The sequence below is a fragment of the Boleophthalmus pectinirostris genome, unplaced genomic scaffold (assembly GCF_026225935.1).
Source record: "Boleophthalmus pectinirostris isolate CB_2022bp ecotype Guang Dong unplaced genomic scaffold, ASM2622593v1 HiC_scaffold_12, whole genome shotgun sequence".
NCBI lineage: Eukaryota > Metazoa > Chordata > Actinopteri > Gobiiformes > Gobiidae > Boleophthalmus > Boleophthalmus pectinirostris.
The window spans coordinates 27,953,681-27,967,876 of NW_026571018.1; the positions used below are offsets into that span (position 1 = coordinate 27,953,681).

The 14,196-nt window shown below is 38.6% G+C and overlaps 1 protein-coding gene across 1 annotated transcript; it reads left to right on the forward strand.

Moving 5' to 3' along the window:
- The first annotated feature begins 602 nt into the window (after positions 1-602).
- On the forward strand, positions 603-1,679 carry waif2 (Wnt-activated inhibitory factor 2). The gene has a single exon (XM_020923036.2). It carries the CDS (start codon positions 603-605, stop codon positions 1,677-1,679), a length of 1,077 nt encoding a protein of 358 aa, XP_020778695.2.
- The last annotated feature ends 12,517 nt before the right edge of the window (positions 1,680-14,196 follow it).

Below are 14,196 nucleotides of genomic sequence, written 5' to 3' on the forward strand. Positions count from 1 at the left end.
ATAAATGTTTGACAGTAACTAGAAGTATTTTAAATATTTGTCTCTATAAAAGAAGAAGTATACCTTGTTATTCAAAGTCTGCTTGGAATACAAATGTATTTGCTAATTGGTAGCGGGATACACATATAACCTTGCGTTGCCAGTGCTCATTGGCTTATACCCACCTTTCAGCTCTGCCTTGAAGTAACTCATGAAACCGTATGAACGGTGATGGGCTAGTGTTTCACTCCTCTCTCATCCTCATCCTTCATTCTCTCTCTCTCTCTCTCGCTCGCTCCCTCTGTCTCTCTCTTTCTCTCTGTCTCTCTCCCCCTCATTCTCTGTCTCTGTCTCTCTCTCTCTCTTTCTCTCTCTCTCTCTCTCTCTCTTTGGGCTGCCTCGCATGCACTTAGTGTTTTGTGGTCTCACCGCTTACAGTACATGGCAGTGTACAGTTTAGCCAAATAAAAGCTCCACTGGCCGGGCCGTGGGACACAGAGACAGGACACTTTTATCTGCTCATGGATCGTCTGAGCCGGACCGTCTGAGTAAGCGGACCAATTAAACTCACATGTGCGTAAAGCCCGCGTCCTGTGCGTGCTCTCGCCTCCTTTGGGACTACAATGAGGAAAAAGATGCGAATATTTCATACAGTTTGTCTCCCAAAGTATGTGTTCCCAGTCTTGAGCCGCTGGAGCGTGTGTTACGCAGCATTTCTATGTATAGTATTGGCTTTAGCGCGGGCGGAAGATGACTGTCCCGTGTCGTGCGTGTGCGCAAAAGAGTCTGGTTCCGTGACCTGCAGGGACGGAGAGGACTCCGGGGAAATGCCCGTGGATCTCCCGGAGTGGACGTCCAGTTTGACAGTCCAGGGTAAAAACATGTCAACTCTACGTCGCGGTGTTTTTCTGGACAACACGACAGAGTTGGAAATAACTTCTTTATGTCTGTCCTACAACGGGATACAAACTATTGAACCATACGCTTTTCTCGGACTGTCCCGTCTGCACCTGCTGGACTTGAGTCACAACAGACTGGAGTCTATTTCCGCTCTAGCTTTCTTCGGATTGCCACAGTTAAGGTCGCTTTATCTAAACTATTCCGTTTTACCGGAGGTAGTGACGCAACTTTCCAGTGCGCTAAGTTTGCAAACTTTATCAAACCTCCACAGACTTGATCTAGCTGGAAACAGACTCAAATCTATTCCCCTCGCGACATTTGACAGTTTTAACCTACACATGTTAGTCCTGGTTAATAATTCTTTTGAAACCATTGTGAAGGAGAACGTATCGGGTTTGTATCAGCAGCGGCACATGCGCGTGTACCTCGCGCTCAATCCTTTCCGTTGTGGCTGTGACCTCGAGGCCTTTTACTACTGGCTCAAAAACTCATCTCAGTGTCCTGATGTGGGACGGCTGGTGTGCAGTGAGCCCGAGAACAAGCGAGGGGCGCTGGTAGAGCAGCTGCGAGCGGAGGACGTGGATTGTAGCCTGGAGAACCTGGAGGCAGTGTCCTATGTATTTCTGGGCATCGTGTTGGCGCTCATTGGAGTCGTTTTTCTGATGGTGCTGTACCTGAATAGAGGAGGCATCAAGCGGTGGCTCAACAACATCCGAGAGGCGTGTCGAGACCAGATGGAAATCTACCACTACCGCTACGAGCAGGACTCGGACCCAAGACTGGCCAACGTAGCGGTGTGAGCTCAGTGCTGTGGCCAACGGATTGTGCAGTACAAGAACAGGCTGAACAAATGAACAAACAAGACTTTTTGACTGTGGCCTAAACATCAAGAAGCATATTTCAAAAGCAAGTTATGACATAGGCCTATCTGTTACACCAGAAGGAGATAGGCAGTGCTTGGCCAGTTTAGAGAGTTTTAATGTTGTAAATATTGCAAACTATAAACCAGACGTGGATGAGTTACATTACATCAAATTTGGTTAAAGGTTCTGATCAGACCTGATGAACTGCTTGAGTACAGCTTAAGTATATGGCACTGATAAGCCCCACAGCAAACCGTGCCAGTGGAAATGAGATCATATCCAATGCTCCTTATGCCACACGGTGCCAGTTTTCAAAATGTGGACATAACATGGAAAAGAGGGAGACACATTAAACCTGGAGAAGGTGCCTTCTGAAAGCCATTGTGGGGTGTATTTGGGGAAAGCCCTAGAGGTGATACATCCTTTACATTAGTCAGAAAGTCAAGAAGGAACTGTATTTTTGTTATGCCCAGCTGTAAAATATGTTTTTTTTTTCATCATTCATTACAAATAAAAGCAACATTAAATGTAAAATCACATGCTTCTCTAACCTGTGCATGATTACTATATGGGACTGTCCCTTTAAAGGTCCTACATTACACAAAATGGACTTTTGTGAGCTTTAAGCCTTGTTACAATGTTGTTACCTCCTCAAAAACACACCCAGAGTTGTGTTTTGTTTCATTCACATGTTTGAGTAACACTATTACTAGTCTGTCAACATCTCCAAAGCTCAAAATAGTTCCACCTTGTGATGTCACGAAGCGGTAGTTGTCAAGTTAACTTTTACCCTTAGAGATTAGAAATTGTAGTGCTAAAATTATCCACATGATTCTAGTGAAGGTGCATGGAATTTAAAAACACTGTGCTGCATGACATGACATCATGAGGTGGAACGGAGTGAGAGAAAAGAGGAACTCATCTGAAATCTGCCATGTCCGACCACTGCAAGAGACCACATTATGGACTGGAACAATGCCAGAGTCATTCATGCTGAAAGAAACAAATACCACAGCTGGATCAGAGAGGCTATTGACATTTGCAAACAATATCAAAGGAGCCTAAATCGTGACAAGGGAGAGCACACCTTATCGCACACATGGGACGCAGTATTGGAGAAGGTGTCAGAAAATCAAGTAAAGCAAAACCAAATAAAGATTGATAATGATTTAAAGAGATAAACTCAACCTAAATATCCAGGGTTTGTGTGTTAAAAATGTGTGAATGAAACAAAACACAACTTCAGATATGTTTTTTGATGAAGAAACAACATTATAACATAGATGAGAAAATAGCTAGAATATATGGACCCTTTAAGAACAGCTTTTAAAAATGGACCTTGAGTTTGTGGCGATAAATTGAATCCCAACATGAGCCAAACTCATAAGGCAGAGTACCCTTTACTGCAGCTTTTTACATTGCACCATTTACATTGCAGTGTCTGAGTAAGTATTATGTAAGATTCATGATGTGACAAATGAGAAGACTCAGACCAGACTGTGGCTTTATTCGCACTGATAAGATGTCTCATCTGCCATTTCAACCTGGGAAACATCATTGACTTGGAAGAACAATTCAACATTATTCATTTATATCATCAACTATAGTTAAAGGTCCCACATTACTCAAAACTGACTCTTGTGAGATTTAAGTTATGTTAGAATGTTGCTGCCTCTTCAGAAACATACCCACAGTTGTGTTTTGTTTCATTCACCCATGATTGATCCCTAGAAACTCAAAATGCTCTGTTCCACTTTGTGATGTCATGTAGTCATAATTTTTCAATTAAAATAGCTAGTTAAATCGGTCATTCCAGGGCTGAAATGAACCGAATGATTCTACTTAAGGTGAATAGAGTATTTTATGTTTGAGAAAAGAACATAGCCTAAATATGCAGGATTTGTTAAACGTGTGAACAAAACACAACTCCAGATAACATTATAACATAGATCAGACAATACTGTAATATGGGCCCTTTAAGACCATATCAATATTCATAATAAATAAATATAAATATTAATAAATAGTATATGTTTAAATAGGCCATACGTTGCCATGTTTGCTCATACATCTTTGGCTGCCATGGCTCAAAGTGCAGCTCGGGAAATGGACATGACGATGAGGTCAGCTGTCCAATTTTCTAGAGCATATTTTAGTGAAACTGTCCCATTGTCGTCATATCAGGGACATTGCTTGGCTCAAAGTGAAATATTTTGAAAACAAATGCATGTGACTGAAAAGCTTACAGAAAAACCTTAATGGAGGTCAGAGTAAAATGGTGCAGTGTTAGCAGTGTTCTTGACGTCAGGACACTTTAGCATCAGTGTCAGGGGACGTCGCCTCTACACAGCACTGTGTGTGTGGGACAAACACTTTGTCAGTGTATTTCTGAGCAACAGTAATAACATGAGACACAGCTTCAGCCTGTGCTCTATTAAACTCCACAGTCACGGCTAATGGCTCATTCAGAGGGCAATGATGATGATCCTATTGTTGTGTCCACTTAAAGATATGACACTTGTGATTGGAAGAGTCCCTAGCAGCTAACTGCAGTCCATTTGTGAAATTAGTGGCCAAACTTGTTTTTCTTTTACAAGTTGCGTGTAGAATTCATAAGTAAGTAAGTAAGTAAGTAAATAAATCATAAATAGTCCATAATAAATAAATAAAAAAGTAAGAAGTAACTTTGACCTAATGTTTCAGTGGCATCCAGGTCCAACTGGCTATGTTGAAGAGTAAAGCTCACTTTTGTATAGGAAAATGCTCTATCCTATCTAAACATAACACAAAACCTATAAAAATCTATATATAAAATCTATTCAAATGTATAAATACACAGAGGAAGTGAGAGCTTCAGGGTATCTTATTTAAAAGTCCACAGCAGGTGCTCTTCAAGGATGAGGCTCAAAAGCGTTTTTTTAAATCAAGAAATCAAGAGCTTAACAATATTTACAAATTTTAAAGGTTTATATATATACACACAGACACACACACACACAGATACTAGATACAGTATATAGATATTTCCATATTACACTATTTTCTGATTTATATTATGATGTTAACTCATCACAAACATGCCCGGAGTGTTGTTTTGTTTCATTCATGCATGTTTGAGTGGAACTCACTTCCTCCTCAGATTACTGCAGCTAATAACAAATCAAGGTTTAAAAAGAAGTGAAAAACTATTTTATAGCCCTTCACAATCAGGAATCTGTAATGAATCGGTAACTATATCATGATTTTTTAAATGATTTTAATCTTTGTGCAACTGTTTTGTTTGTAAGTGTCTTCTTTGTTGTTGTTCTGTGTTATATGTGGACCACGGACATCAGCTAATGGAGATCCAAATAAAATCAAATCAAGTGTTTAGTACACAAATCCTGTATTTTTATTTTTTTCACACAAACAGAAAACACTCTGTTCTACTTTGCAATGTCATGTAATAATACAGGAAGTATTCCACTGTGTTTTAAACTACATACCCTGCACCAGAATCATTTGGATGATTTTAATGCTGGAATAGCTAGTCTCTACTGAACAAAAGGTAAAAGGTAGCTGTTGTGACATCACAAGGGGGGACAGAGCATTTTGAGCTTTAGAGATGTAGACAGACTAATAATAAAGAATTACTCAAACATTTGTGAATGAAACAGGTATGTTTTTGAAGAAGTAACAACATTATAACATGGTTTAAATCTCAAAAGAGTCAACTTTTCATAATATGCAATATAGAACCTTTAATTTTCAGCTTGTTAGACACTAAAGGTTCTTGTAAGGAACTTGAAGAATACATGTTAGCAATTGTCAAGGCCTTCATCTTCAATGCATTTTAGTCTGTCTTCAAAGTCAAGACTACAGATAACTGTCAAAAACTACTCACCACTGACTAAAAATAGCATTTCTTCACTAAGGCACAATTGACTCTATGGCTGGTATGTTACAAGCTGACAAACCGTGAGGAGTTTGCATGACACTGGCAGGTTCAGTGGCGGATGACATGAGTGTGCCTTTTGCTGTCATGCTGAATATATAGACTGAGAGAATATACATTTAATCATGAGGACAGCGGGATGCAAGGAGGAAAACATGTGCTGCTAATGCACTGTGGCGTGGTGTATTTAAAGACACAAAACAATGGTTGGGGTGAGTGGGCTTGATGGGCAGCACTTGGTGTCCTGCTGTGCTCGGCATAATTCTGCATCTGTTTGTGTTTGTACAGACTCTGCTGCTTTGAAGGGCCCGTATCACGCTATTTTCTGATCTATGTTTCTTCATCCAAAACAGACCTGGAGTTGTGTTTTGTTTCATTCACACATGTTCATATAAAATTATCTGGAGTATTTCAGACCTGGAATTGCCAATCTCTACTGAACTAAAAGTAACTGTTAACTTGAAAACTACCACTACATGACATCACAAGGTGGACTATTTTGAGCTTTGGAGATGTAGACAGACTAATAATAAAGGGTTACTCAAACCTGTGAGAATGAAACAAAACACAACTCCAGGTCTGTTTTTGAGGAGGTAACATTTTAACATGGCTTAAAACATATTTCACTTTTCTTGTGACCAAGCCCAGTAATTACAAAGATATTATCCATTAATTTGCAATCCGCTAATGGCTTTGAACATCGGCCATTCACTGGAGATATTTTGACTTTAGTGTAGTTTCATATGTTCGTCTTTATATTAGCATCTGTGTATGATAGTAAAACTAGGGAGGGCATCTGAAATAAAAGTTATGCTACATGAATTAGAGGTTTATTGCACACTGAGAGATTGAAGAGGGTGACTCCAAAAAATGAACAGATGAAAGAAACCCATATATTACAGATAGATACAACAGGGCATTTGTGTATCATTCAAAGTAAATGTTACGGAGCATATGGGCTGTTACATTGAATAGTGTCTTTCTATGCCAAGATGAACTTTTCCAGTAATCATCTTTTTCCAAGAGCTGCACGTCTTGGCCTATTTTCTCGCTCCACTTCTCAGTCTATCCAAACACACTATATGCCAAAGTCTCCTCTCTCAGACACGTCCTTCCCCTTCTGTCTCCTCTGCAGGTAAATGACTTGCTCCAGTCCAGTGGCTCTGTGAGGGTTTGAGCTGAGCCCAGCACAAGAACGATAAAGAAAGAGGAACAAACCAAAGATTCATTAATGCTTTGGTCCAAATGCCCTTGGCTTTATGCAGAAGGATGACTCATCTTTCTGTAAATGTATGTATGTCTCTGTGGCACAGACCAATCACCAGAAGAAGGTCAAAAATAACAACAAACCTATTTGCCCTGGTAAGAGAGCTTAAAAACATAGCAAAATACATTTTAGGCAACTCATTACTTAAAGCACTTCTCCACCAACGTGAAGGTCGAAAGTTTTCTTGCTCCAACAATGTTCTGCTGTTGTGTCCTGAGGCAAGACACTTCACCCATTTTGTCTAGGATGATGGTGAGTGCATGAATGATTGGTGGTAGTCAGAGGGGCTGATGGCGTAGATTGGCAGCCTCGCTTCTGTTGGCCTATCCCAGGGCAGCAATAGCTGACCACCACAGGGTGAATGAATAATGATAAAAGTATTACAAGAGCAAAGTATTTTTAAGGGGATTATCAGGCTCAAGCCAACAGAATTTAATTCATTCATTCATTTACTATAAATAAACCCTTTACAGTTTTGGTCAGAATTACCTTAGCCGAACAATTTGAGCCTTTGTTTAGGTTGATATGGGAAATTGGAGTGACTGGAGGAAACCCATCCCATGTCATGCTACTGCTAAGATCACTGCTCTACCACAATGATCTCAAACTTGTTTCACAAAGATTATGACCAATTTGAATGAACAAACTTGCAAGTACATTTAGACGAACAAATCTATAACTGCATTATTAGTTATATCCATCCATTTTCTTCCGCTTATCCGGGGCCGGGTCGTGGGGGCAGCAGTCTAAGCAGGGAGTCTCAGTCCCATTATTAGTTATATGAGACTTAGAAAAACTTTATTGATCCACAAGGGAAATTATTTGGACACAGTAGCTCACACAATATCACAATATAATATAATAACAAAGAGTCAAAAATATAAATGGTAATAATAAATTCTAAATAAGTAGCAATAAAAATGGCAAGAAACAGGTGTCAAATAAGACATAATTATATAAATGTTAATATACAAGTTATCACATATCATAAATATCTCATGTTCTCCTTACAAGTACCATATAACCACTGTGCATAGATGTGCCAGCCTTTATTAGTGTACATAAAGTGTGTGTAAAACTGCAGTTCTGTCTGACGTGACGCTGCCTGACAGGTGTTTGTGTAGATCCTTGTCTCAGTGCCTCAGTGTCACTCACTGTTTATTGAAGCCGTTCATTCATTAGGATTTGTCAGCAACAATAAAATAACTGCACTCCTCTATCTATACAACTCTCTCTTTTGTGTTTGAACAGAATAGACAGAAAGTGCACAAATTACACACATTGTAACAGGGGAAGTCAAATGTTATTTCCAAATGTTTAGGCCGGATAAGGGTCCTGTGGCCAATAGTTGACTGAAGCCCTGTCAAGAAGCTACTGTTGTGATATTGAATTGTACAAAATAATTTAAAATGGTTCCGCTAAAGCACAACAAATACTGGCCTCAAGAGAGACAGTCTTTATGTTCTACTTTTGCCCGTCACATTATAGGTGCAAATAATGAATACAGTCAACTGTTGAGGCAGAATCATGTTTAGAGTGGCATCACTGAAAAGGTTTTATCATCATCAGGAAAACCCACACAGTTCTTTGAGTCTGGGAGATGACGTAAATGTTTTGTGCAGTGTAAAGGTTTTGTGCAATGTGCTATGGTACTCAGGCTTCCTCTTGTACACAGACAATTTTTATTTTGAGTATTTATGTTATATAATATCTATTATATTTTTGTCCTCTTTTGGGTTCCTCATAATTTAGAGCTGTCTTACCCATGGTTTAGTCTCATTTTAGACCATGATTGGGCCTATTATAGGCTTCATATAGGCGGGGTTATCTGGTCGTACTGTGGAAAGAAAAATATGAGTTGGTTTACTGTGAAGGTCATTACTGGGACTCCCCAGTCTCCCCGGAGTTAGGGCAGGAAAGTCCTTTGCCTGAGGTGACTGTGCTGCTGTCCAACAAAAAAAGTGGTGCATATCTACAGTTGAGTTTATTGTATCATGCAATTCTGTTTAAAGCTTTGCCTGGTTTGTCAAATCCATCCACAGGAAACTCATATATCCCATTTCCCATCCCCTTAGAAAAAGCCTTGTGTACTGTTTAAACATCAGGATGTGTGTAGACATTTTGAAATTGAACGTATCCCATGGGGCTCCTTCGGCATGTCTCTGCTTTAGCTTACCATCTGCACATCCAGTACAACAATGCCACACAGATTTTTTAGAATTATGCAAGTACATTAAACTCATCTTCCTTCAGTAGTTCTAGCCATTAGAACTAGTGTGTTAATATTACCCACAATCCCACTGTGCCTGGCAATTGGGTCAGAGATACAGTATGTTAATAAGAAGAGTGCAGTCCCCGGTAGACTCTGGTGAAGTCGATGGACCCCTGACCGGAGCATAGACCTGGTCTTCAGCCCTGAGGTCTCCAGGATCTATAGTCTAATTAAGAGCTGACGGCTGTGTGGATGTCAGAGGAGACAGAGGAGGAGAACGTGGGTGAGAACTAAACAAAATGTGACCTTACTTTGATCTACAGGACAAATTAATTCCCTGCATTAGAACCAATGAGCAGCAAGGGCAGATAGGCTGGGGTTCAAATATATGGGTGCAAGTCAAAGCATTTACACATGTTATTTCTTGTGCAGACATGTTGAGTTTTCATGCTATTTTTGGGACAGACTGACCTACATTTCCTGGTGACCAAATCTCACTTTCAGATCACTTAATTTAACCAATTTCTGAACTTTAAATCATGTTATATATACAACAGGAGCATTATTCACCATTAGGGGAAAAAAAGTTTTTTCTTACAAGTATCAAGATTGTGATTAAATTTGCAAAACGAATTACATTCATTTTAGAACATTTTTGGCAAAGGCAGGATATTCTGAGTCTAAGGACATAATTATTGCAGCATCTTGACTCTTCTGCTGCAGCTCGCCCTATAGGTGCACAAGAACCCTCGCCTGTGCCTTCAGTATGTGTAGACATCTTTGCAGAGTACTATATAGAATACTATACCTGTGGCTCAACAATGTAGTGCCCAGTATTATATGTGGTATTATATGTGTGCATTATACCATCGCACTGTATCATCGCACTCTAACACAGCAATTGCAGTTTGAGAATTATGGAAACTAAAATTTCAAATTTGATTTAAATTGGGATATTTAGGGTTTTCAGGTTCTCGAGTCTGATGATCTCTTAATCAAACTTTATTTGCAAACATATACATACAGCAGAGCTGAGCAGAAGAGGGGACTTGCAAATCGTGACTTGGACTCGAGTCAAACTTGAGTCACTATTTTTACGACTTGAGACTTGACTTGATAAAATGGACTATGAATTGGAACTTGACTTGCACTTGACTGCCATTGACTTGGGACTTGACTTGGACTTGAGCCCTGTGACTTGAGAAGACTTGAGAAGCACTTTTAAATCGGAATTCTTTCTATTCTGACTGTAATGATTCACACCAAGATCTTGTCAAGACATTTAAAAAGGAAAAATTTACTAAATACATTTTTACAACTCTTATATACTCCATAAATACTCATATATAAATATACCATCATTTTTTGAGTACAGTGTATCTTAAAAGTTATATAAATTGCAAAAATCTAAGATATATCTGGTACTTTGGTTTACAGATTTGAAATGACCTGAAGCTCAAAGCAGATAACATGGACTTAACTTGGACTTATGGGCCAATGACTCAAGACTTGACTTGGATTTGTCTGTATTTGACTTGGGACTTGTCTCGGACTTGCGATCAAAGACTTGAGACTTACTTGAGACTTGCAAAACAATAACTTGTTCGCACCTCTGGAGCGCAGTGCCCCATAATCTCCTGTGGGGAGGAAAGATTCAGTATTTCTTATAGATTGTATTGTACTTTTCCATGACATATACAAAAGGTAATAGTTTCTATTATTGACCTGACTAAAGAACTCACTGTATTGCAACAAAAAAAATCAGCATTTTAACAATATTCATTTTAGCATCCTGTCATCTGTATTAAATATATTGGCTCTTTGAAACCCAGCAATATTGTTCAGACACATTCCACCCCTTCCTCTTCTGTCTGCTTATCACTCAGCACTAAACTCTATATCAAGTCGTACACAGCTGAGTCAAGCCTTCAGTAAGTTCTCTCATCAGTCTCTCTCAGTCTTGTACTGGTGTTAATGAGGCAATCCACTACGGTGAGGATGTGATGGACAGCTTCCCATTGGAATGGTTGGGTGAAAAGTGCAGCCTCAGCACTCTGAATATTTCATAGTGTCCTTCAAAGAGCAGAGAGCACCTGCACTAGCACTGGGCACAGAGCTCATCTGACCTGACAGCCCATCATACGCTACAGTAACCATGGCAACAACTTTTAACAACTCACTCAATCTATAAAATGTAATTAACATATAAAGTGGATTAGAGTTTCAATCTCCTAGAATTTTAATTTGATGATGGATTTATTAGTGTTTATTAGTGTTTTTGAAAGGGATAGTCCACAAATGCTTATCTAATTTGTGAGGGATTGTGTCCACAAACTTGTCATAAGAATTTAAGGCTCAAAATCCAAATTCTAAGTAATTTAGAAAATATATACCCATCTCTTTTTTATTCATTTGTTTGTGCTGATAACAGATATTTAAGTTTGTGTTTTAGGCACAATAATTACAGAGATATTAACAAGAATGAAAAGTTAAGTTTTGACCTGCCCTGCCTGAGTTCTTTCCGAAGTCTAATACAGGAATTTACTATATTCAAAGTCTCACACAAAACGTATATTTTAACAACATTAGAATCCATGTAGTCTATCATGAATGAAGGATCCTCAGATTTGTCTTATCTGAATGCACGTTTTAAATCATTACATTCTTAATTGCTAACTACTGCCCCCATGTGGTTGTTTATCTTAAATACTGTAAATCGAATGAATGATGTTGAAGAAAAGAGCAATTCTGTATCTAGGGGTTTGAAACTATTATGTTTAAAAGGGAAATTTATAGCTGAATCAGTCAATTGTATCACTTCAAGTAATCCTCAGAAAATCATCTAATTTGATGTGATTGATAATGTTGGTTACAGTGGGAGACTTCAGTTATAATCTGAACATTGCTTAAGAGTGAAATGAGTAATTCATCAAAGGCAGGTCCTCAGAGACAAATGAACTGAGGCATTTGAAGGCACTGCAGTCATAAATCACATCGTGTTAATTAGCGTTATAGATCACACCAGTGGAATAAAAAATAAGAGTTGTTAGTAAAAGTAAGTGTATCACTTTGAAGCCCACAACACATTTAAAGATGCACTATGTCACTTTTGTGTCTCTATGGTGTAGGTTTAGTTGTTTACTGAACCTAGTCAGTACTCTACACAAACACATCCGAATACCCTCATTGGTGAACATACTATGTGATTTTCCATCTCCTCTCATATCTATACCGCGTAAGTATTCAACCAGCATCATTTCCCGGCAATCAACCTCGCACAACGAGCAAATGCCCCCGCTCCACAGTAAAGTAGAATGTCCTGTCTCCAGTCGAATAGTATTATCATTTATTCTTGAATCGACTTCTCATGGAGCGAATTCAAGTACATGCCTACTAGAAGCGACAGAGTGTGTGGAAGAGTAAGTGTAGATTTAAATACTGTGAATATTCCAGACTCAGTTTTAGAACAGAGTCAGCAGCGCACAATAAGACAACCATTACGTGATTCTTGAGATAAATCAACTCTCATTTGCGCACGCATGAACGTGGACATTCGGTTATAAGTGAGCTCACATAGAACTCCATCAACTAACACTGAAATAAGATGATGTAAATCTATCTTTCCATCATAAATACAATTTTAACTGTATTGATCAGTCAAACAACCTTCGGTCAAGGAAAGCGAAATCCTAGAGCAAGTCAAGAGACTATTATCTGTCGACTTTTCTTACTCTACTGTCCTTATAGTTGACCCGCCACATAGGGACACGCACACAAACCACACACAAACACACCACCAAACAAACATCCATCACTTCATCATTCGTCATCAACCTGAGATACGTGCCGGACCACTGTTTCTTCTCGTAGTTACTGCGCGGTCACCTATGCTTCCCGTGACCGCGTGTGGATCGATTTCGCGTACGCGCGTAAACCGCCTCCTCCTTGCGCCTAAACCAAACTAACACCAAGACTAAAACAGATACCAAGGATTAAAAGGGACTAAACCGTCAGGACAAACAGGACTAAACCAGAACTAAAACCAGAACTAAAAAGTCAAACCAGGTCTAAACCAGGACTAAACCAGAACTAACCCCAGACTAAAACGGAATTAATCATTCAGGACTAAACTAGGACTAAAGCAGGTCTAAAACCAGGACTAACCAGTGATCCATATATAAGCATTTCCTATCAATAATATTTTTTAATATGGTTAAGAAAGACTGGACTTTCTATGTTTTTAAGTAGACAAAAGTTATTATGTTCAGATTTTCCTATCTTTGCTGCTTTACAGCAAAAAGTTTCTTATTCATGGAGACTTGGGCTCAACAGCCAATTTGGAGAGATTTTTAAACAATAAATTACCTTTATTAAAGTCACTTTTTTTATCTATATCAGTCTTTGATCTGCCACAATAATGAATAATGAATTTAAATGAAAATACCTCAAGTTGAAGGCTTTTCTCAGCAATTTTTAGGTGAGATTAAAATGAGATTAATTAGATTAATAATTACAGATCGTAATTAATTAATCTCTAAATTTTTTATCACATGACAGCACTAGCTACATTATACATTTTTTCTAAAGGTGCATTTTTGTATATTTGGGATAATTATATTAAAAGGTGGTGTGTGAGGAACTGTGACTCAATAGTAGGCTGAAAACACGAATTAGGCTACATATAGATAAGACAAATGTTAGCATCATCCTCTTGATGCCTGAATATTTAACTAGATTTTTGCAGGTTATAGGAGCCTAAGACAAACTAAACTGCTACATATGTTTATTTGACTGAACCTTCCTATGTTGGGAACGAAGACCATTATATAAGGCACATTTTCACTTTTCACAAGTATGAAGTTTTGCTTTTGTCAATGAGTGCAGCTCCCATTCAAACTGACTCAATGTTTAATGAACTCTTTAAAATGATTCATGGAGCAGATTAAATCTTAGAAAAAACAGTGGTGGAATAACTTCACCACGTTAGTTGAGGCTAATGGGTTCGTTGCACCATTTTCAGTGTGATTTATACTATGTTTTA